Source organism: Macaca fascicularis, chromosome 11, assembly GCF_037993035.2.
Source record: "Macaca fascicularis isolate 582-1 chromosome 11, T2T-MFA8v1.1".
Taxonomy (NCBI): Eukaryota; Metazoa; Chordata; class Mammalia; order Primates; family Cercopithecidae; genus Macaca; species Macaca fascicularis.
Window position 1 is genome coordinate 30,470,984 of NC_088385.1, and position 23,659 is coordinate 30,494,642.

At 36.7% G+C, this 23,659-nt stretch overlaps 1 protein-coding gene across 3 annotated transcripts in view; it reads left to right on the forward strand.

Annotated features, from left to right (window-relative positions):
• MRPS35 (mitochondrial ribosomal protein S35) overlaps nt 1-23,659 on the forward strand; it is a 42,291-nt gene that overhangs the window by 13,127 nt on the left and 5,505 nt on the right. For 2 of the 3 annotated variants that reach the window (XM_045364914.2, XM_005570451.4), the window contains 3 exons: nt 262-401; nt 9,910-10,019; nt 12,022-12,091. In XM_045364914.2, the coding sequence (XP_045220849.2) occupies nt 262-401; nt 9,910-10,019; nt 12,022-12,091 (320 nt within the window). The remainder of the gene's footprint in view (nt 1-261; nt 402-9,909; nt 10,020-12,021; nt 12,092-23,659) is intronic. The other variant, XM_074006498.1, reaches the window with a different exon arrangement.

The following is a 23,659-nucleotide window of genomic DNA, read 5'->3' on the forward strand; positions in this document are numbered from 1 at the left end:
CATAGTTCCCTTTTAACTGAAAATACCACTACCATCAAACCTGAAATATCCAAAGAATTCCCTGATTAAATTGCCTAATTTAGCATGTACCTAATAGGAAAAGGGATAAGGGATGATGGTATATATGTAAAGTGCAGAAGAGAATCTGTTCTTTCATGTGACCTGGCAATGATCTCAATAATTTGGTATTGTCTAGTAGTATGCATTACAATGAGAATTTACTTGCAAAAGTGTAATTGAAATTATTTCTTTTATTCTCAGATTTTTGCACTGAGTGGCCAGCCGCACTGGACAGTGATGAGAAATGTGAGAAGCATTTTCCAATTGAAATTGACAGCACTGATTATGTTTCATCAGGACCATCTATTCGGAACCCCAGGGCACGAGTAGTAGTCTTAAGAGTAAGAGTTTTTTTCATTTTTTGTTTTAAATAAGAATCATTATAATACATTATTTAAAGATGTCTTTGGTGGCTGGCACAGTGGCTCATGCCTGTAATCCCAGCACTTTGGGAGGCCAAGGTGGGAGAATTGTTTGAGCCCAGGAATTTGACACCAGCCTGGGCAACATAGCAAGAACCTATCTCTAAAAATAAAGAGAAAAGAAAAAAAAATGTACTTGATATGTGTGATTATAAAACTGTAATATTTATCACAGAAATTTTGGAAAATACAAGTTTTAAATTATACGCCAGGCACGGTGGCTCATGCCTGTAATCCCAGCACTTTGGGAGGCCGAGGCAGGTGGATCACCTGAGGTCAGGAATTCGAGACCAGCCTGGCCAACATGGTGAAACCCCGTCTCTACTAAAAATACAAAATTTAGCCAGGCATAGTGGTGGGCACCTGTAATCCCAGCTACTCTAGAGGTTGAGGCAGGAGAATTGCTTCAATCCGGGAGGCAGAGGTTGCAGTGAACCAAGATCGCGCCACTACACTCCAGCCTGGGCGACAGAGCAAGATTCTGTCTCAAAAAAAAAAAAAAAATTATAAAATTGCCCATAAATCTATCATTTGTAACCACTGTTAACTATAGTAGCTCATTTTAGTACATACAGCCTGCCTGTGTGTATATTAATAGGATGATACTGTATGTGTTCAGCAGTCTCTTACTTAACAAGAATTAACCATTTCCCAATAATATTAAACATTCTTTAATTTTAATTTGAATTTTTTTGAGATGGAATCTGACGGGCAGAGAGCAGTGGCACTAACATAGCTCAATGTGGCCTCCAATTCCTGGGCTCCATTGTCCTGCCTCAGCCTCCAAAGTGGCTGGGGCTACAGGTGTGAGACACTGTGCCTAGCCCATTTTCCTACATTTTTTGTAGATACGGGGTCTCACTTTGTTGCCCAGCTGTTCTTGAACTCCTGGGCTCAGGTGATCTTCCCACTTCTGCCTCCCAAAGCACTGGAATTACAGGTGTGAACCACTGCACCCAACCTAATTTAATTTTAATGGCTACGTAGAATAACGTATAAATGAGAGACTGTTATGTACCAAGACAGTGTTTGAATCTGGTGGGTGTAATGTTGATCACTTCAAACTTAGCTTTTTTTCTGAGACTGAAGTGATATACAAATAATTTCATAATATAGATCTACCATAATTTATCTGTATTATGGAACCTTTAGGCTTTTTAGTGGTTTTCTTTATTAGAAAAATGTTTTTCTAATAAAGGGTTGTCCTCTTACTTTCTTGATGGTGTCCTTTTTTAAGCACAGAAGTTTTAATTTTGATGAAGTCCAATTTATGTAAGTCATATGCTGCATAATGATGTTTTGGTCAATGATAAACACATACACAACAGTGGTCCCAAGAGATTATAAGACTGTATTTTCACTGCACTTTTTCTATGTTTAGATATGTTTAAATACACAAGTACAATTGTGTTACAATTGTTACAGTATTTAGTACAGTAACATGCTGCACAGGTTTGTAGCCGAGGAGCAATTGACTATACCATGTAGTCTAGGTTTGTAGTAGGCTGTACCACATTGGATTGTGTAAGTAGGCAATGATGTTTGTACATGACAAAATCACCTAGCCATGTCTTTGTCAAAAAATATTGTTAAGTGGCGCATGACTAAGAAATCATTGTCTTATTCAAGGTCATAAAGATTCACTCTTGTGTTTTTTCCTAAGAGTTTTATAGTTTTAGCTCTTACATTTAGATCTATGACCTATTGTTTGTTAATTATCATACAGTTGTTCCTCAGTATCTGTTTGGTATTGGTTCCAAGACCGCTTGCAGATGCTTAGATCTGCAGATGCCCAAGTCCCTGATGTAAAATGGCATAGTATTTGAATGTTGAATATAACTTAGTACGTCCTCCTATATACTTTAAGTCATTTCTAGATTACTTATAATGCTTAATACAATGTAAATGCTATGTAAATAGTTGTTATACTGTATTTTAAGAATATGTATTTTAAAAATTGTTGTATTGTTATTTTTTCTGAATATTTTCAATCCACTGTTGGTTGAATCCACAAATGTGGAACCCGTGCAGACAAAGGGCTAACTGCATATGGTGTGAAGCCAGGGTCCAGCTTCATTCTTTTGCATTCCTTTTGCATGTTGATCCAGTACCATTTTTGAAAAGACTATTTTTTCCCCTTTGAATGGTCTTGGCACCCTTATCAAAGTCATATAGTTACCTTTTAACTTTTCATTTGGCTACTTTACCAAATTCTCTTTTTTAAATTTTTTATTATGAAAATTTTCAAATGTATGGACAAGTAGAAAGAGGCTAATATAATAAATACCCATGCACATGGCATCTTGGTTTGGTAATTAATATTTTGACAAATTTGCTTCATACACATACATACACATCTAAGTACCTTAACATTTCTGACACCTAATGTTTCACACTAAAATATTTCAGTGTGTTATCTCTAAGAATTCAGATGTTTCCTATTTAATTCTAATACTATTAACACATGTAACAAAATTGTCAGTAATTCCCAAATATTATCTAAAATATCTACCCCACACTCAAATTTCCCCTATTGCCTTACAAAATGGTATTTATTAAGCTCTTTTATTTAAACCAGAATCCCGTCAAAGACCATTGTATTTGATAATGATGTATCTTATGTCATCTGGAATGGCCAACAACTCCACCTCCCTCCCTTCTTCCTGATGAATTTGACTGGTTAAAGAGGCAGGTATTTTATCCTGTAACATTTCCTACCTTCTGAATTGGCCCCATTGCATCTGGATGTCATTTACCATATTTCTTTATCTCCTGTATTTCACATAACCTGGACGTTAGATTTAAAGGACTGATAAGATTCCAGTTAAATATGTTTGGCCAGAATATTTTATAGATAATGCCATGTATTTTATATTGCATCAGGGGCACGTAAAGTCTGGTTGCCTCATTCTTGGTATGCTGAAATTGAGCACTTGGCTAAGAAGCTGACAACCTAATCATTCCTTTGTGAAGATTTTTGTTGTTTTGCTTTTCCCTTGAACAAGTAATCTGTGGGTGGATGTCAAGCAAAATCATTATCCTTTTTGATCCTTGAAGTATATCTATCTTAACTTTGGCCAGTGGGAACTCTTTTAAATTGGTTCCTGTGTCCTTTTGTTACAATCCATTAGCATTTGAAAGTTTCTTTGTATTTTGACACAAGATGGTTCAGGCTCATTTTTATAAATTTCTTATTCCGGACCTGGAATCAGCCATTTCTCAAGGAGCCCTAACACCTGTCATTGGACAGTGGTGTTTACAGACCATAATCTGGATGCTAGGACTTCTCAGTTGATTCTTTCAGAAGTTTCTCAAGAAATAATCAATAAATAATGGTAGTTTTAATTCCCCTTTTCAAGTATCCATAGCTTGTTTTTTCTTTTTGTCTTCTGCATTAGATAAAATTTCTGAAATCACATTTCTGTAGTCCCTTATGCTGTTCCATACTTTGTCTTTGCCTCTAGTGTTTAACCTCAGGTATGAGGTATGATTTCGGTGAGATAATATAATGTTTGTTATGTTAATGGTGTATCCTATTCTTAGATTACTAGCATTTATGAAATTACCTCCTTTGAATTATTGAAGTCATAAATTACATTAATAGGTTTTCAGTATACTGATGCATTTCTGAATCCTGGTCAGTTCATGGTGTATCATTCTTTTATTCTACCACTGATTTGCTGTGCTAGAATTTTACTTAGGATCATTTGTTCAGATGCCGTATTGCTCTGGAGAAATATGAGATCCTGCTGTTACTCACCTGGATCACGCCACGTGCCATTGCACTTCCAAGGGTCTGTCCTAGGAACTTCTAATTTAGTATTTGAAACCACTGTTTGTTTCCTTTGTCAAAGAAATTTGGTACACATGGCGTATCTTTTTCACACAGCAGTCATGGAGCAGTTACCTGATACACTTTTTTAAAATTAAACTTTTTATTTTAGTTTTTAATTTGCAGAAAGGGTTAATTTGCAGAAAGGTTCCAAGAATAGTAGAGAATCCTCTATATTTCAGACCTAGGTTCCCCTGTTGTAAACATCTTAAAATATACTATGGTATATTTGTCACAACTAGTGAATTAATATTGATACTGAATCAATATTGAATTTATTGTTACTGAAGTCCCTACTTTGTTCAGATTTTCTTAGTTTTTTTTCTAACACGCTTTTTCTGTTCTAGAATCCCATCCAGTTTACTACGTTACATTTAGTCATCATAACTTCTTAGGTTTCTCTTGGGTGTGATGTTTCTCAGACTTGACTTGTTTTTGATGACCTTAACAGTTTTGAGGAGTACTAGTTATATATTTGGTAGAATGTCTTTCAATTTGTTGTGTGTTTGGGGAGAAAAACCCCAGAAGTAAAGTGCCATTCTTGTCACATCATATCAAGAGTATAGGCTATTAAGATGATTTGTTTTGTTTGTTTTTTTGAGACAGGGTCTCATTCTGTCACTTAGGCTGGAGTGCAGTGGCACAGTCACCGCTCACTGCAGCTTCGACCTTCCCAGGCTCTGGTGATCCTCCCACCTTTGTTTCCCCAGTAGCTGGGACCACAAGCACAAGACACCACGGCTAGCTAGTTTTTGTGTTTTTTGCAGAGATGAGGTTTTGCCATGTTGCCAGGGCTGGTCTCGAACTCCTGGGCTCAAGTGATCGTCCCGCCTCAGCCTCCCAAAGTGCTGGGATTACAGACAGTGAGTCACTGTGCTGGCCATGATTTGTCAGTGATGATGCTAATCTTGATACCTGGCTGAGGTAGTACTTGTCCATTTTCTTCACCATAAAATTATACTTCCTCCCCTCTTTTCCATACTGTACTCTTTAGAAGAAAGTTTTACAATGCAGAGCCCACACTTAAGGATCAGGAGGTATGCTCCACTTCTTTGAGAAGGAAATGTCACATAAATTATTTACAGTCCTTTTATATGGCAAATTTGTTTGTTCCTCCCTATTTATTTAATCATTTATATCAGTATGGACTCATGGGTATTTATTTTATACTATGCGTCATAATCCAATAAAACATGTTTTTTTGCTCAAATTGTTCTGAGTTTAACCATTGGGAACTCTTTCCACTGGCTCTTCTGTTCCTTTGCCATGCTCCCATCATTTGTATTTTAAGCAATTACTTACTTTCTGGCACTCCAAAGTGCTCTGGGCTCTTTCCCTGTCCCATTCCTAGAATCAACATTTCTCCAAGGAGCCCTGACTGATGTGCTTTTGATTGGTCTGGAGGGTGACTACTACCTCTTTGAGGTGCCTCCTGGGACCCTCAAAATATTAACTTTTATACTCTCTGTAGCCTGTATTTTAAGCCAGAATCTTCGAAGTACACTAAAGAAATTTGTTGAAAATCTATGCAACCATTTTTACATTATATACTAGCAAATAAACAATCTTTAATTTCTATAATTAAAGATTTTCCTTTAATTTCTATAATTTTCTATAATTTTCCATTTTCCTCAGTGATATTGTTGATTGATTTCTATAATTTTCCATTTTCCTCAGTGATATTGTTGATTGATTTGTAGTTTTCTTTCTTTGCTGCGTTTCAGTATCAGGGTTATACCATTTTTAAAAATTTAATATAATTTTTTTTTTGAGAGAGTCTCGCTCTGTTGCCCAGGCTGGAGTCCAGTGGCACAATCTTGGCTCACTGCAGCCTCCGCCCCCATGGTTCAAGTGATTCTCCTGCTTCAGCCTCCCAAGGAGCTGGGATTATAGGAATGCTCCACCACATCCAGCTAATTTTTGTATTTTTACTAGAGATGGGGTTTCACCATGTTGGCCAGGCTGGTCTCGAACTCCTGACCTCAAGCATTCTGCCCTCCTTGGCCTCCCAGAGTGCTGGGATTACAGATGTGAGCCACGGCACCTGGCCTGTACCATCTTTATGAAGTGAATTATGAAGCTTTCCAACCTTTTTTATTTTGTAGAACAGTTGAAATATCACAACAATATACTAAGTTCTTAGATTGAAACTATTTTTAAATCACAAAGACAGTATATGTTTACTGTATAAAATTTCAAAAATCCCAATAAAAGAAAAAAAAAGAATTGAAAGTTCAGCCATGCTTGTATCATTCCACAGGTTCATATTTTTAAGAACATATTAAATGTTACCTATTTTTCATAATAATGTTAACAACCACAATCAACAGTTGTTGAGCTCTGTTGTGTGTTGAAAAATCTCTGAACTGAGAGTCAGAAAACCTAGATCCTCATTTATGTTATCCACCTCAAGTTTTGTGGGCCTCCGTCTTCGGTCCTAGAATTGACATCTGATGTCCCTACTGGTTCTAAGTTTGCTTATTTTATTTCACACAAAAATAATCTCATTGCTTTATTTGAAGGATGGCACCAGATTTCATTTCTTATATCATGCTTTGCCTCTTGTCCTCTGTGCCTTGTGCTAGCCTGTGATTGCTCCCTTGTACCCCGTCTGCTGACTTCACATCTGCCCTGCTAGACTCGGCACTCCACGTGCTGGCTGTTGAGGTTCAATGGTAGCGTCCTGGATGTGCCATGTAGTTCAAGGGTAAACATAGATCAAACAGATGAACTAAAACACATGCCGTCCAGTATGATTAAAGCAATCTTGTGAAGGTAGTCAACTGTTAGAAACTATTGAACATACTCACATTTTTTAATTCACAGAAAAAACATTTTTGATAGTCATAAAAGTAGTTTAGGATTAAAAACAACTTATATATAACTTTACTTCAAAAGTGCTTTCTTCTATTAATCTCATTTATTTCTGATAAAAATTCTGGAATTAAGTGTTCCTGAGGAAACAGTCTCAGGGAGGTAATATGATTTGTTTAAGGTAACATATTAAATGGCAAATCTACAAATCAAACCAATTCTTGTCTTTTATGTAATACCAGCATTCTTTAACCACATATACTTGCATGTAGAGAAAATATTTCACAAGTTAGATATTTATCAATTTATGTAGCTCTTTTTGTGTTAAAATGTAGGCATTTGAAGATAGATAGATAGATAGATAGATAGATAGATAGATAGATAGATAGATAAAACCAACAGCTCCTGTGATTTGCAATATCAGCGTTATTTTGGGGATAATGTTAACAGTATTATATTGATTCTTTGAAAAGTAGCAATTGAGGGCAAAATACGTAAGTACTTTGAATTTTGATAAAAGACAGTGAATGCCACTCAGCCCAGGTTAAAGTATTAGCCCATATTAAAGACTACAATGTTGCAGTGCCTTTGAGTGCTACCAGGTGGCGTGAGTGCACCACACAGCTGTTGCTGAAATATTTATGATTTTTGGCATAAACTCCATATAGTTTTTGAACATTAAAATGTATGTTAATGTGAGTTTTAAATGAATGTGAATGTGATCTTACATTACATTGTTACAGTAATGACCAGCTTTGCTGCCTTTTTTTGGACCACTTCTTATATAAAAAGCTACAATACTTTAAGCTTTTGAAACTTTTAAATTTAGTGTTAAACATTATTATGATTTCATCGAAGGGAGGTTTAAAAAAAGCAAAATCATGACATTCTCACTATCCTAATGTAAAAACTATTCATTTTTCTCTCCTTACTCCCTCTGTATACATGCATATGTGCATATATTTGTGTATTCATAATCATAATAAAGGTATATTTTATTTTTTGTAAAAAATTCTTCATGTTTGTTTTAATCAGAGTATAAAATGGCTTATTTTATCTATCAAGTCAGTAACCTGGTGGTTGATACATTCTCTTTCCAGAAGACTGGTGATTCACATTGTCTAATTGAGAGTTAGTAATCGGTATTCATATTACTTGAGTTATTTTTAAGAGTGCATTTGTATTTATCTATTTTCTCTAGTTCAAATACAAAATACAAAAATTTACAGTGCTTTGAAAAACAATATATCCTTGCTTTTAAAAATTTATGTATTCATTCCACAAGTATTTATTGCATGCATTTTAAGTGTTAAGCCATTGCCAAGAACAAGATAGACATCATTCTTGCCCTCAAGGGTTTCAATTCAGAAAAAAATGGGAAAATAAATAGGCTACTATACTTTGATGTCTTGAGGGAAGTGTACAGGGTTATTGAAGCTACAGAAAACCAAACAGATTTCAAAATCCTATTTAGCCTTTTTTCTTCATATAGTTACAGCTCTTTTTTTATTCTTAGTGCTCTCCCTGGAAGATTAATCTTTACCTTATTTAATTGTATTCCGGTATGCAACCTAACCTATCTTCTTTTTATTTTTTTTGAGTCTGAGTTTTGCTCTTGTTGCCCAGGCTGGAGTGCAATGGCGCGATCTCAGCTCACTGCAACCTCCGCCTTCTGGGTTCAAGCGATTCTCCTGCCTCAGCCTCCTGAGTAGCTTGGATTACAGGCATGTGCTACCACGACCGGCTAATTTTGTATTTTTAGTAGAGATGGAGTTTCTCCATGTTGGTCAGGCAGGTTTCGAACTCCCGACCTCAGGTGATCTGCCCACCTCAGCCTCCCAAAGTGCTGGGATTAGAGGCGTGAGCCACTGTGCCCAGCCTATCTTCTTGTATCAAACATATTCATCTCTAGATAATACCTTTAGCCCATGCCCTTATTCTCTGCAAATTAAAAAGTGTGTTCTTTTGGTCTTGCACTTCTTAAAATATGTCTAAGGAAGACTAGGGTTGTGAACTGTCCCTTGAAAAGTGGAATCTGAGGTCAAATAAATTTGAGAATCATTGCATATTAACCCTACATTTTGAAATTTCAAGATGCTTATTAGCATATTATCTGTTCTAAGAAATACTACCTTAAAAAACCCAATTTACCTCGGCATTTCCTAAACATTTTCAACAGAAAGAGCCTTTAAAAAAAATTCTTCTTAGCCTGTGGGACTAGTGTTTTGAGAAATGTTGAGCTAAATGAATTTTTTAAGTGTTTCCTTCCCTAATGCTGTATTCCAGCTTCCATGAGATATCTGTAGCTTTTTAAAAAATCTTGTTGCAATGATACAAGTCTCATAATTGCATTGTAGAACTTGTTGTAATGATACAAGTCTCATAATTGCATGGTAGAAATTTCTTTAAGCTCTTATGTTTTATCTATTTATTTCTATATTCCAACTTTACTAACACTAATTGAGTTTAATTCTATTAGTGCTACTCATAAGCACCATAATTTCATTTATTTACCAGATAATGTCATTAGTTCTTTCAGGGAAGGCACTAATGCCCAGAACTTTCAAAGAGCTTCAAACAGTATGTTCCCCTCCCTTTTTTTGTTTCCATGAGTAAGATCAGAGTTTATAATATGTCCCAACTGCTTGCTCTGTGTAGAAAGGAGTTTGAAAAGCTTTCTTTTTAGTGGATTTAATGTTAATAGGAATAACACTGCTACCTTTTTTTTCACTAAACAATTATATGAAATTATTTTTTCAAATAGCTTTTCTTATTTTTAAGGTAAAGCTTTCCAGTTTGAATTTAGATGACCACGCAAAGAAGAAATTAATTAAACTTGTAGGAGAGCGATACTGCAAGACCACGGATGTGCTTACCATAAAAACAGATAGGTAATGGAAAAACAGTTCAGCCTACTGGTCACATGAGTTTCCCCATTGTCTTTCAATTCCTTGGCAGTCCTTTTTAAAGAAATTTTGTTGAAGACGGGGGAGGGGGTAGCCTTTTCTTATTAAGCAGAGTTCTCTAATTCATAGTTTTAATGTCCTCATACTAGCCTACTATTGCCATGATCTTTATGCAGAGGCATGCTTAGCTAATTTAATGTTATTTTTAACGTTGATTTTAATATGTCCATGTATATAAAACTCAAGAGAGATATTAGAAGAAAAAAGTGTGATTTGCTAGTGATTAATGCTTAAGCAGGCTTTTATACATTCAAAGCATATAAAAATCTTATAGTTCAAAAGTAAAATTATTAAATGGTCTATGTGGAATTGATCAAAGCACATTTGTAAATAATCAAAATCTCAGAGCCAGGACAGATGTTTATAAAGGCAATATTAAATCTATCATATATGAATTTATAAATTGGGTCATTTCTATTTGAAGTAAAGAAAGGTTATTGGTATGTTTTCACTAAATGGCCATTTTATTTTTAGAATTATACTTTAGCTGTTTCCAAATTATGTCAAAATATAAAAGACCCACTTTTAGAGATAACTAAGTGGACCAATCTGCTGTCTTCCTGCCCGTCCCTGTGTGAAAGCATTTGGAGTTGTCAGTTTTGATTAGGTCTCATGATTCACAGTGGTGGGAAGAAGGAGCCTGACACATGCAGAGACTGCAACAGTGTGGAGGCAGAAACAGCCATGGGGCCATGGTTTGTGATTATTACCATATGGGAGAAAGTAGATTTGAACTATATTAGGAATAGTCCTTTTACTATCTTTAGATAATGTTGGCTTTTCTAGTTCATGCAACTTAAACGCCTTTAAAATGTTATTGTGTGAAATTCTGTGAGTATCCAATAATGTTGCTTTTTTTTTTTTTTTTTTTTTTAAGCTAGTTTTACAAGTCTTAGTGTATGGCTATGTTTTATGGTAATTATTTAGAGTAGAGGACTTAAATAAATATAAGTACAGAATAAGCAGTATAGTTGAAGTTATTTGTCATATGATGGTTTTATTTGATATTTAAAGAAATTGGAAGTAATTGTATCTTTCTGTGTATTATTTCATTATCCTTAAAGCTCAATGTGTCATCTCATGTATGTAGACGTTTTACCTAATTTTAGGTTATTAGTTTCATTTTAAATACAGCAGCAACAGCACGGCATTGTATAGTGTAACTCACTTTTAAAAGAATCAGTGTAACTCATTTTTAAAAGAATCAGCTCTAGGAAAACCAAGGTTAACATCTATCATCTTTCTATACCTACGTCTTATTTATATTTTTAAATTTTTTTAGAGATTGAGTCACTCACTCTGTCACCCAGGCTGGAGGTCGGGGCACAGTCATAGCTCACTGAAGCCTTGAACTCCTGGGCTTATGCAGTCTCCTGCCTCAGTTTCCCAAGTAGCTATGACTACAGGTGTGCAGCACCATGCTTGGCTAATTTTTTAATTTTTGTAGAAACAGGGTTTTGCTGTGTTGACCAGGCTGGTCTCAAACTCCTAGCCTCAAGCAACCCTCCCACCTCGCCCTCTGGGATTACAGGCATGAGCTACCATGCCCAGCCCTATGTCTACTTTGTAGGTGAACTCATCAGATATATTCATGCTATTTGGCAGATTCTTGGCACTGAGATGGTGAAGGGAACTTGGATTGGACACAATCATAGTAAAAGTAGCGTAAAGCTATTGTCATATACAAATAACTCCATTACTAATGAAAACAAAGAGATACTCGAAATAAAGTTAAAATAACACCAATATTTAGCTTCCTCAAGTAATGAACTACAAAGACTATTTTTATTCCAAAAACAGTTTTCCTAAAGCAGAGAAGGAATATCTGAAAGCATTGTCTTCTGTATTTAGTATATTGCATATTTTGCAAATTATTCTGTATACTGAGTTTTTAGAATTTTGACTTCTCCCGCTTTCTCTTTAATAGGTGCCCTTTAAGGAGGCAGAACCGTGATTATGCAGTGTATCTACTAACAGTGTTATACCATGAGTCTTGGGTAAGTGTGTGTGAATATTTAATGATTTTGTCAGTGTAATTTAGATGATGTTAACCTTTCAAAATACTCTGTGTGGCAAGTACTCAGTTGAGTATTTTGTGAACTGCTAAATAATCTAAGTATGTATGAAATGTCATAGGTAGCTTCTACTGACTTTAAAAGTGAAGTAGGATTTGAAATACGATTATTCGGTTCATCTCAGGACCTTGCTGAAATCATATTCCTAAAATGCCTTGAAACTTCAGAGTTTTTGACTTTGGTTTTTTTTTTTTTTTTGACTTTGGGTGAAAGTTGTTAGCCATGAAGAGAATAATAATTATTGTATAGTTTGAGAATTTATAATTCATCCTCTTTAAATTGCAGAGCAAAACTTTATAGAAAGGTATTTTAAATGTTTATTGGAATTTTTAGTGAACACATAACATTTTGTGTGAACATTTGACTGTTATACATTAGGGACAACTAAGGGCAGTTAATTATAGCTTGAGTATTCTTTATCCAAAATGCTTGGGACCAGAAGTGTTTCAGATTTTAGGTTTTTTCAGGTTTTGGAATATTTGCATATTAATGTATAATAAGATACCTTGAGGATGGGACCCACGTCTAAACAGGAAATTCATTTATGTTTCATATACACTTCATACACATAGCCTAAAGGTAATTTTATACAATATTTTCAGTAATTGTGTGCATGAAACAAAATTTGACCGTGCTCCATCACATGAGATCGGGTGTAAATTTTCCATGTGTGAGTCATATCCGTGTTCAAAAAGTTTTGGATTTTCAAGCATTTCAGATTTTGGATTTTCAGATTAGGAATGCTAACTGTATTTAAATAGTATTAAAAATACTCGAGTCTGAATGTATGGAGTTTTCATATAAGTATATACATTTATAAGGAAGATTTCACTATGTCTGAGCAACAGCTCATCTGATTTGAAGTTGGTAGCTAATATGTTTAGGTAACTCAAAGTTTGAAATAGTAATTTTTAAAATTAAAATAATTTTAGGTATGCATTTGAATTAAATTTTTTGTGCCTTACCCAACACAGGGGAACTCAATAGCATTTCATACTAGTAATATTCAAAGGAATAAAGATAGCTGGAGAAAGGGGTCATGTTCTTTAGAAAGGACTTCATATGTCAGTGTCTACAGAAACAGTGAAAAAAGGAAAAAGTAAAGAAAAATTGAAAAAGATAAATAAAATTTTTCATATGGAAGAGGGTTTACATTTGTTTTTAATGACTCTTAGAGATACAACAAGGTAGAAATAATAGTAAGACAGAGACAGACTTCAGTTTACTAAGTGAGAACTTTTTTTTTTTTTTTTTAAGTCTTGCTCTGTTGCCCAGGCTGGAGTGCAGTGGTACAATCTCAGCTCACTGCATCCTCTGCCTCCCAGGCTCAAGTGATTCTTCTGCCTCAGCCTCCTGAGTAGCTGGGACCACAGGCATGCACCACTACCGCCTGGCTAATTTTTGTACTTTTAGTAGAGACGAGGTTTTGCCATTTTGGCCAGGCTGGTCTCGAACTCCTGACCTCAGGTGATCCACCGACCTTGGCCTCCCAAAGTGCTGGGATTATAGGTGTGAGCCACCATGCCCAGCCCTCCCAAAGGGGAACTTTCTAAGAGAGCCACCATAAGATGCAATGAGCTACTTCAATAGGTAGAAGACATTCTGTCCATTGGCCATTTAGTGAAGATAGGCCAAAAATGTATGCTCCCAGAATAGGTAGTTAAATTCCATGGCCTTTGGAACCTCCTTTCAGCCCGAGTTACTGTGATTCTGTGAGTACATGCAGCTGTTCTCTAAACTGCTCACAGCTCTTCCTTCATGTTATGATAAAAGAGTTTTAACACAAGAGGATGAATGGAAAGTGACAGAAAAAAAACTTGGTTGGGAGATTAGTAAATACAAAAAGTAGCTGGTAAGCTCTTCTCTTCTTTACAATTATTTCCATTATCATAATTTATCTGGATTTTCTAGTTCTGGCTTTAGGAACAACATCAGAATAGCAGTTAATCTCTCTTTCCTAACAATTGATTTTAGAAATGCCGTTGACTTAAGATAATTAAGTTTCCTTTTGAACCAGCAACAGGGCTGAAATAGCTACAGTTTTATGGCTGTTGCTGCTTAAAGAGTTAATAACGAACAATAAATACAACCCGTTTTGACTCTCTTATTTTGCCAGTATCTTATAAAATGAATTTGCCCCGAAGGAAATGATAGGCATAAATTCAGTGGAAGCTGATTTATGGGATTCTTTCTGTGGTTCCGTGACTTAGAATCCAAACAGGGTTGCCTTCTGGATTCACACAGAAGCCTTTGATCTTTAATGCTAATTACTTTGATGCCAGAATAAGTAGCCACATCCAACTGTCCAAACAAGCATGCTTGAAGAATTCTATATTAACATTGTTTCTTGGTCCTTTCTAAACAAGTACCATCAGTGAAGAAGATTTTGAATACAGATGAGCTGTGAAATTTTGCAGAGCTGCTAGAAAAAAAATTTTATTTAATTGAAATTCATTTTCTCTCACCAACATGGAATTCATACTTGAAATTGATGTTATCACCTGTTATTTAATCAAATAGAGAGCCTCTTTTTAATCCATTGCTTGATTTTTTATAGGCTAGTGTCTGAGCATTTAATATCCAAATACATGCTTCCCTCGGCTTTTTCTTTTTTTTCTTTGAGACAGGGTCTTGCTTTGTTGCCCGTGCTGGAGTGCAGTGGTATGATCATGGCTCACTGCAACCTTGGCCTCGTGGGTTCAAGTGGCCCTTCCACCTCTGTCTCCTGAAGAGTTGGGACTAAAGGTGCACGCCACCATGCCCAGTTAATTTTTGCTTTTTTTTTTTTTTTTTTTTTTGTAGAGACGGGATTTCACTGTGTTGCCCAGGTTGGTCTTGAACTCATAGGCTCAGGCAATCCATTCACCTTGGCCTCCCAAAGTGTTAGGATTATAGGCATGAGCCACTGTGCCCTGCCTTCCCTTGGCTTTTTAACCTTCCCCTAGAGGTTACCTCTAAGTAGCACTGAGGGGAAAGTAGCTGGTATTTTTATGTAGCTTGTAGTACTGAAATCCCTCTGGAGAAATGATCATCTAGACTCTGGTAGAAGGATATTACTGTTATATACTATTCAAAACAGTTTACTATAGAAGTGTCAAAGTAGACTTCAGTAAACAGACATCACAAAGCGTAAGCTTCAGGCATAAAGGCTTAGTAATACCTCAAAGAATAATTATTTCAGTGCTGGGAAGGTTAGATAAGAGTTGCATATTCACTGGACCATGCATTTATCCTTCAGCAGTTTAAAGAAGCAAGGAGGCTGGGAGCACTTTCGGAGGCCAAAGCAGGCAGATTGCCCAAGCTCAGGAGTTCGATACCAGCCTAGGCAACATGAGGAAACCCTGTCTCTACTAAAAATACAAAAAATTAGCCTAGTGTGGTAGTGGGTGCCTCTAGTCCTAGCTACTCGGGAGACTGAGGCATGATAATCGCTTGAACCTGGGAGTCGGAGGTTGCAGTGAGCCAAGATCGCACCATTGCACTCAGTCTGGGTGACAGAGTGAGACTCTGTCTCAAAAAAAAAATAATAATAATAATTTAAAAATAAGAAGCAAGGAGAGTTGTAGAGATTTGGTTTCCTATTTTAGTATTACATATTGTTAGCATTGGAATACATTTATAACCCTTGGGGCCAGACAGACATGGATTTGAATTCCAGGGCCATTACTTAGTACCTGTGTAATAGTCAGCCTCTGACTATTTAATCTCTGAGGTTCAGTTTTTTTCCTAAGGATTTTTGGATGGATCAGGGAGAATTCGCATAAAGTGTCTGACAAATAGTGGGCTCACCATAAGCGTCTGTAAATATTGTTAATATTAATAATAAAATAAGGAAATTTTTTTCTTAGAATTTTAAATTCATGGTTTCCCAATTTCTGTTAATATATACAGTTTACATTTAATTTGGCGGAGTTTGTACAAGTAAAGTCAGATCTATACTCTTCAGGATGTGTATCCTACTCACAATTCGACATAATTGATGATAACACAACTTCCTTCATTTTAACTTTTTAGTGATTTTTTAAAAATTGAAACCTTCCGTAAATGATTGGGTTAAGAAATGATTGAATCATTTTGCAAAGTGACTTACACAAAAGATAAGCACAAATACTGGGAAAGAGAAAAAAACACTTGCTTTAGAAAAGTTAGAGATCTGAAATCAAATTTCAGAGATTCATGGATGATGCTGATATTGAATTACTAATGGTTGCTTTTTTACATTTTAAAACTTCAGCTATATTATTTGGATTTCATGATAGTCTTATTGCCAGAACTGTATCTAGCTTTGTAATAAATTGGTTCTGAAAAGTCATGTAACAAGTATTTCTAATTTAGCCAAGCAGTGTTGCACTCCTGTAGTCCCAGTTTCTCTGGAGTCTGGGGCAGGAGGATCTGTTGAGCCCAGGAATTCGAGTCCAGCTTGGGCAAGTAGCAAGATCCCCCACCTCTAAAAATAAAAATTAAAAAAGTCTAAGTTGGAGAATTTTATACTTACTAAGAGTTCATTTTAAAGGGGACATTATTACAGATACTTCTGATAAAAATGAATGCTTTTGCAGAGCCATAATCACCACTTCATCTGTCAGATGTATGAGTTCATTTTGATTGTGTATGCCTACACACCTGCATTTCCACTTGAGAATGCTTGAGCAATGTTTGTTACGTTGTTGTTCTCTTTTTGCATTCAACAACTATTTAGTTCTTGTGTACAAGATATGTTGCTAGGTGCCACTATCAAAATGAATGACCCCCTGCCTTAGGTACCTTGATTTCTGGAAGGAATCCGTTGATTATAATATAATCTGTTGAGTTTAATGGAAGTAGGAACACAGTGCTGTGAGAGCCACAGACAAGGGTTAACTCTCCCTGAAAACATCACAGGAATGATGATGGGTTTTAGAAGTTGAATAGAAGTACGCAGTACAGAGTGGGTGAAGAACTTTCTAAGCCTTGTGAGTTTAAAGAGCAGGCAGAAGTTTGGTGTAGCAGGGGTATAGAACTGACAGGGCCAAGAAAGGAGGTGAAGCTGGCAGTAAGTCAGAGACAGGCTGTGAAGCTCGTCCTAGTGCTTATTTGCAAAATGTAGATTTGTAACCAGAGGGCAACATTGAGCTGATACAGTATTTTACTAGTCATTTGAAAAAGTGCTTCTCACTATTTTTGTTTTATTTTATTTTGGGGGCTTGTGTGTGTGTGTTTTACTAGACAATGTTAGAAGTTTATTTTCTCTTTGGAGACTGAGTTTTGCTTTATCACCCAGGCTGGAGTGCAGTAGCGCAATCATAGCTCACTGCATGCAGCCTCTACCTCCCAGGCTCAAACGATCCTCCCACCTCAGCCTCCCGAATAGCTGGGACCACAGGCAAGTGTCACCATGCGGAGCTAATTTTTTTATTTTTTGTAGAGATGAAGTCTCGCTCTGTTCACCACACTGTTCTCGAACTCCTGGGCTCAGGTGATCCTCCTGCCTCTGCCTCCCAAAGGGCTGGAATTACAAGCGTGAGCCACCACATCTGGCCCCCTCTGAGTGTTTCACTGTTCATGAAACAGTAAACCATCCTGTGTCAAATGTCAAGTGCACGTTCGTTAAAAATGTTGCCCAGCAAATGTTGGCTGGGCACGGTGGCTCACGCCTATAATCCTAGCACTTTGGGAGGCTGAGGCAGGTGGATCACCTGAGGTCAGGAGTTTGAGACCAACCTGGCCAACATGGTGAAACCCTGTCTCTACTAAAAATACAAAAATTAGCTGGGTGTGGTGGTGGGCACCTGTAATCCCAGCTACTTGGGAGGCTGAGGCAGGAGAATGGCTTGAACCCAGGAGGCGGAGGTTGCAGTGAGCCGAGATGGCACCACTGCACTCCAGCCTGGGCAACAAGAGTGAAACTCCGCCTCAAAATAAGTAAATAAATAAAATAAAAACGGCAAATGTTTATTAATTGTCTATTTGCTTTGGATATGAAGGTTAATAAATCGTGGGAAAACCATTGTCTCCAATTGAGGAACACTCTAGTGGGAGCAAGGAGGTATAATAATAAATATCACAAAAGTGTTAAGATTATCTTAGTTTGAGCTATCATAACAAATTACCATAGACTGAATAGCTTAAACGACAGAAATTTATTTCTCACAGTTCCAGAGGCTGAGGAGTTGATCAGGGTGCCAGGATGGTTGGATTAGGGTAAGGGCCCTTCTCCTGGTTTGCATATGGTTATCGTCTTACTGTGTCCTCACTTGGTGGAGAACAGAGAGAGAGGAAGGAAATTCTCCCCTGTCTCTCGTATTGAGGATTGGAATTCCAATATCTGAATTTGGTGGGGGGACACAAACATTTGGTCGGTAGCACAGGTTGTATAATTTACCATTTCATGTTTAATTCTTCTCTACTTCTTCATATGTATCTTTCAAGACCTCGACCTGCTTTGAGGCTGTTAGTGTTTGTCTGACTTCCGCTTTGTATAGATAGCAAGTTACTCTGTTGTATTTTATTTTCTATGCTGGTCAGTGGAACACCTGACTGCAGTTAGCTGTCTTAGTCACGGATTGTTCCATGTATGTTTTCTTTTTCTAACTTTAGGGCCTCATTAGCAGGGATCTGACCTATTGTACTTTGTACTTCAAACTGTCTAGGTCAGTGCTAGGTAAGAATACTAAATGTTTCATAGCAACTATTGAGGCTGGGCGCACTGGCTCACGCCTGTAATCTGAGCAGTATGGGAGGCCGAGGCAGGCAGATCACTTGAGGCCTGGAGTTCGAGATCACTTGAGGCCGAGGCAGGCAGATCACTTGAGGCCTGGCCAACACAGCAAAACCTCATCTCTGCTAAAAATACAAAAAACAATTAGGAAGTGTTTTAAAAGGTATTCGAATTCTACATTACTTTGTAAGTTCGCCACAAATACTTGCTTCTGTGAGTTCAGTTCATGATGCAAATTTACAGTCAGCAATGTTAATAGAATCTACATTCTAAAAAAGAACTGGCTCTTCCTGGCAAGATGCATCTCTTTAACATGAAGCGTATGTTTTTATTTAACACTTTATGCATAAACTTACTAATGTTACAATGTTTGTTAAACAACTAACTATATGCATGCATTGAATTCCCGTGAGTCCGAGCATTAGTGGTTGGCCAGTAATGGTAAAGAATAACTACATGCCACAGTTTTACTTGATTTCAGACAAATACATCTGGCCTTTGTTCTAAAAAGTAGACCTGTGATGTTGCTGTGAGAGTTAACTGGGTCTCTGTCTCTGACTTTCTTTTTTTTTGTTTTTTTAACTCTGTGCTGCTTCAGTGATCACTTTGCATTAACATAAAAAAGACACCAGAAAGGGGGTTGAAGTAGTTGTTCCATCTCTCCCCGACAACACACAGTGAGGTGGGGTCTCACTCTGTCGCCTACCCTGGAGTGCAGTGGTGTGATCTTGGCCCACTGCAGCCTCTGCCTCCCAGGCTCAAGTGATCCTCCCCACTCAGCCTCCCGAGTAGGACTACAGGCGTGTCACCATGCCCAGCATGTTCCGTCTTTTAAAAGTGCTTCAAAATACTTTTTCTTTTTCTTTTTCTTTTTTTTTAAACACAAAGCATTTAGTGCAGCCATCCATTTTAAATTAGGGCTAACTTTGAAGGTCAGGAATCAAACAGCTTATCTTATTATATAGCCTTTTCATTTTATCCACTGAGAAAGTAAGATTTAGAGGAAAGGTCAGGTACTTTGCCCAAGGTTACAGAACTTTTTAGTGGAGGAACTCAGACCTGAACTGCAGCTTCAGCGTACCATATTCTTTCCATGGTATCATATTATTTAGTTTTATTTAACTTTGACTTTCAAAATGTTATGAAATAAGAGATGAAATCAAATCTGACTTTAACTGCTAGTTTAGTCTCCTTTCAAAATGAAAAACTGACTAGCTGAAAATTCATCTATCTCCATAACCTGTTTTCAGCTGGGGGTTTTGTCAGTGCCACCTGAGAAGCTTTTGTAACTACAGCTGCTGGGGCCCTGCAGAATCAGAATCTCTAGCTGTAAGACCCAGGTTTTTATACAGTTTTAAAAGCTCCACAGGTGATTCTGGTGCTGAGCCCTGATTGTGAATAATTTCTCCAGTCTTTGAATGTTGTAAATAAGGAAACTGATTAAGTTGGCTTGTCTTTTTTAAGACAGCTTTTGTACGTGTAAGTTTGAGTATCCCTAATTTGAAAATCTGGTATCTGAAATGCTCCAAAATCTGCAACTTTTTGAGCACCGACAGGATGCTCAGAAGAGCATTTCACATTTCAGATTTTCGGATTAGGAATGCTCAACCAGTCAGTATAATGCAGATTCTAAAATCCTTTAAAAAATCGAAATCTGAAACACTTCTGATCCTAAGCATTTTGGATAAGGGATACTCAACCTATATCTCATATCAGAGCTTGAGGATAAAGGGTGGTAATTAGAATGAAAGGGGCAGGCAAGAAAATGGAGGGATTTTTCTGTTGTACATAAATAGGAATTTAGACTTGATGTGGCAGACAATAAGCAGTGTTCTAGATCCCTGAGTAGGATGGTGCTACACAGAAGGTGACAGTCACAGAAGGTGACAATCTCAATTTCTGCCCACATTCTGCTTCCCCACCCAGTGGCTGAAGTCATACATTTGAGAGTTACAGTCTTCTTCCCTCTCTTCTGATACCAAATAAGTTACCAAGTCTTTCAGTTTTGCTTTTAAATATCGGTTAAAACCGTTTCCCCCTTTTTATCCCTACCGCTACACTCTAGTATAAGTTTTCATCATCATTTACCTGAAAACTACAATAGGCTTCTAATTGATTTCCTTGTCTCATCCACCTTCTATATTACTGTTAGAGTAATTGTTCAAAAAATCAAATCTCTTGCACCATAGTCCTTTACAAAATCCTTCAGTGGTTTCCCATTACTTAGGATAATGTCTGAACTCCTTAGCATGCCATTCACAGCAATTTGCCACCTCATTACCAGCACTCAGGAAATATACATTATATAGCCTATACCTTAGACATAATGAACATAATATGTTCTTTCATAACTTTGCATATGTTATTCTCTTTGCTTATAATTCTTTTTTCAAATTGATCAGCCTTGCAAATTCATATGAATCTTTTAATACACGTCAAATGTAACCTCTCTGTTTCCTGCCCATCCCTTTTCCCTCCTCTAGCTAGCATTCCTTTTATTACTTTTCTGGTAATTGCCTGTACACGTGTCTGCTCACCTCATTAGACTGTGAGATCACAGAGGTATAAGGAGTGTATATTCATTCATCTTTGTATTTTCAGCATCTAGTACAGTGTCTGGCAAATTTGCATTCAGTAAATGTTTTTTAAAACTTAATTGAATTCCTTGACATAGTTAAAAATTTAGCTTTGGTAGCTGAAAGAATTGACAGTAATTCTTTTCTCACTTTTTATGAATATTTGCCTCTTCGTATTTTTTATGATTTTCAAATTGCTTGGGATTTTAAAAAATGGTTAAACTGTTTTCTCTCATACAGCACAAGGCCTTACTTGTAATCATGAGAAGTGGAATATTACTATGATTCATGTCCTAGGCAAAGAGAGTTGTAAATAAGAAGGTAGGAGGTGACAGGCTTGTGTATTCAGTGGAGCAGATATTTCTTTGCCTTCTGTTACAGCAGAATACACTGACCCTTGCATGAATTAGCTATTATGTTTTTCTTTGTATTAAATTGATACAAGGAAAAAAAAAAGATGATAGGTTCCAGTTATGTTACTATATTTTTTTGTTACTTCTTTTATCATGCCTGGAGGTTCCTTAGAACATGTTGTTCTAACACTAACAAGCAGTGTGGTTTTGGGCAAATTATTCGGTTGCTCTGGGCTTCAGCTTCCTGATCTGTAAAACAGATGATAATAGTAATAACTCACTCCTAGGTTTATTGTGAGAATCAAATGAGTTAATATCTGTAAGGCACTTAGAATAGTGCCTGGCATGGAGTGAGTGTTCCAACAGCTTTTCAGCCTCAGCCCATGCCACTTCCTTCTCATTGGCCTTCATTCATTTCCTTGATTGTGTTAACCGGCTTCAAGGCCTTTGTGGATGCTTCTCCTCTACTGGGATCACAGTACTCATCTGACAGGCTCACCGTCAACTTCAGGTCTCTCGTTAGACTGAACGTTTCCAGAGAACACTATGCCTGGTAGAGTAGTTGTGCAAGAAATATTTATTGAATGGATGAGTAAATAAATAATTGAGCCAACTGGAAAAGAGAACAGGATCACATGGAATGGAAAGTTGCTTCTTCAGGGGTTGGGGTCAGGGCAGATTCTCTCATTGCAGGCAGGAAGGAAAGGAAAAGGGGTGTGTGTGTGTGTGTGTGTGTGTGTGTTACATATACTTATAAATTAAATGGTGAAATTGTAAATATTTAATGGTCAAAGCATTAAAATAGGAGTTGACAAATTAATTGATTTGCCTAAGTAGTGATCAATTTGAGCTTAAAATGGTATTGTTAATTGCCCCCAGTAATTTGAATATGCTGTTGTTTGTGCTTTAAAATTAGTATATATTTAAAAATTAGTATATAGTGTAAAATAACTACACTTCAATAAAATAAACTTTGTGTGTGTGACAAGGTCTGGCCCAGTCACCCGGGCTGGAGTGCAGTGGTGTGATCTTGGCTCACAGCAACCTCTGCCTCCCAGGCTCAAGAGGTAGGGAAATGTGGGTTTGAAACCCACTTCTCTTTAAAGTTGTATTATTAACAACAACATTTATGTAATGTTTACTATGAGCCAGATCCTCTAAGTACATAGATATTCCTTACCTCTTTTAACCTTCAGAACAGCCCTGTGAAGTCAGTTCTTACAGAGATACAAGTTCAAGGAACTCACCTATTACAATAATAAATGATGAAAGTTAGGATTTAAACAGGTCTGGGAGATACCAAAGCTCACAGTAAATACCATCTTATACTAACTTCCTGGGTGACCTTGAGCAAAACTTAGCTGCCTCAGCCCTGCATCTGTAATTTAGAAACCCAAAAAGCTTTAGAAATTGTTAGTCTTTCCATAACTTATTTGGTGACAAACATGTGACCTGAATAGATGAGAGGCTATTTATATTTTTTGTTCATTCCATTTAGTGTAAATATTCATATATGTTGCATTAAAAATTACGTGTTGGATTAGGTGATGCTGCTATAGACCCCCCTCTAGAGGTGTTAAAAAATATATGCTATATGCACCATAATTCACTTTCTAAAATACAAAAATTTCTGAATTCTCCCAATAGATTGTGGACCTCTGTTTAACTTCCATAATACTCAGTTTTCTTACCTATGTAATTCTTAAAATTTATCCCAGTACATCTTAACAAGAATTATATGTAATAGTATACGTAAGCATTTAAGATACCTGATATATAATTAAATATTCAGTTTGTTGGGATTGTTACTGTCATTATCTTGGAATTTTTATTCAGCTGTGCAGAGTTTGGATCCTAAAGCTAG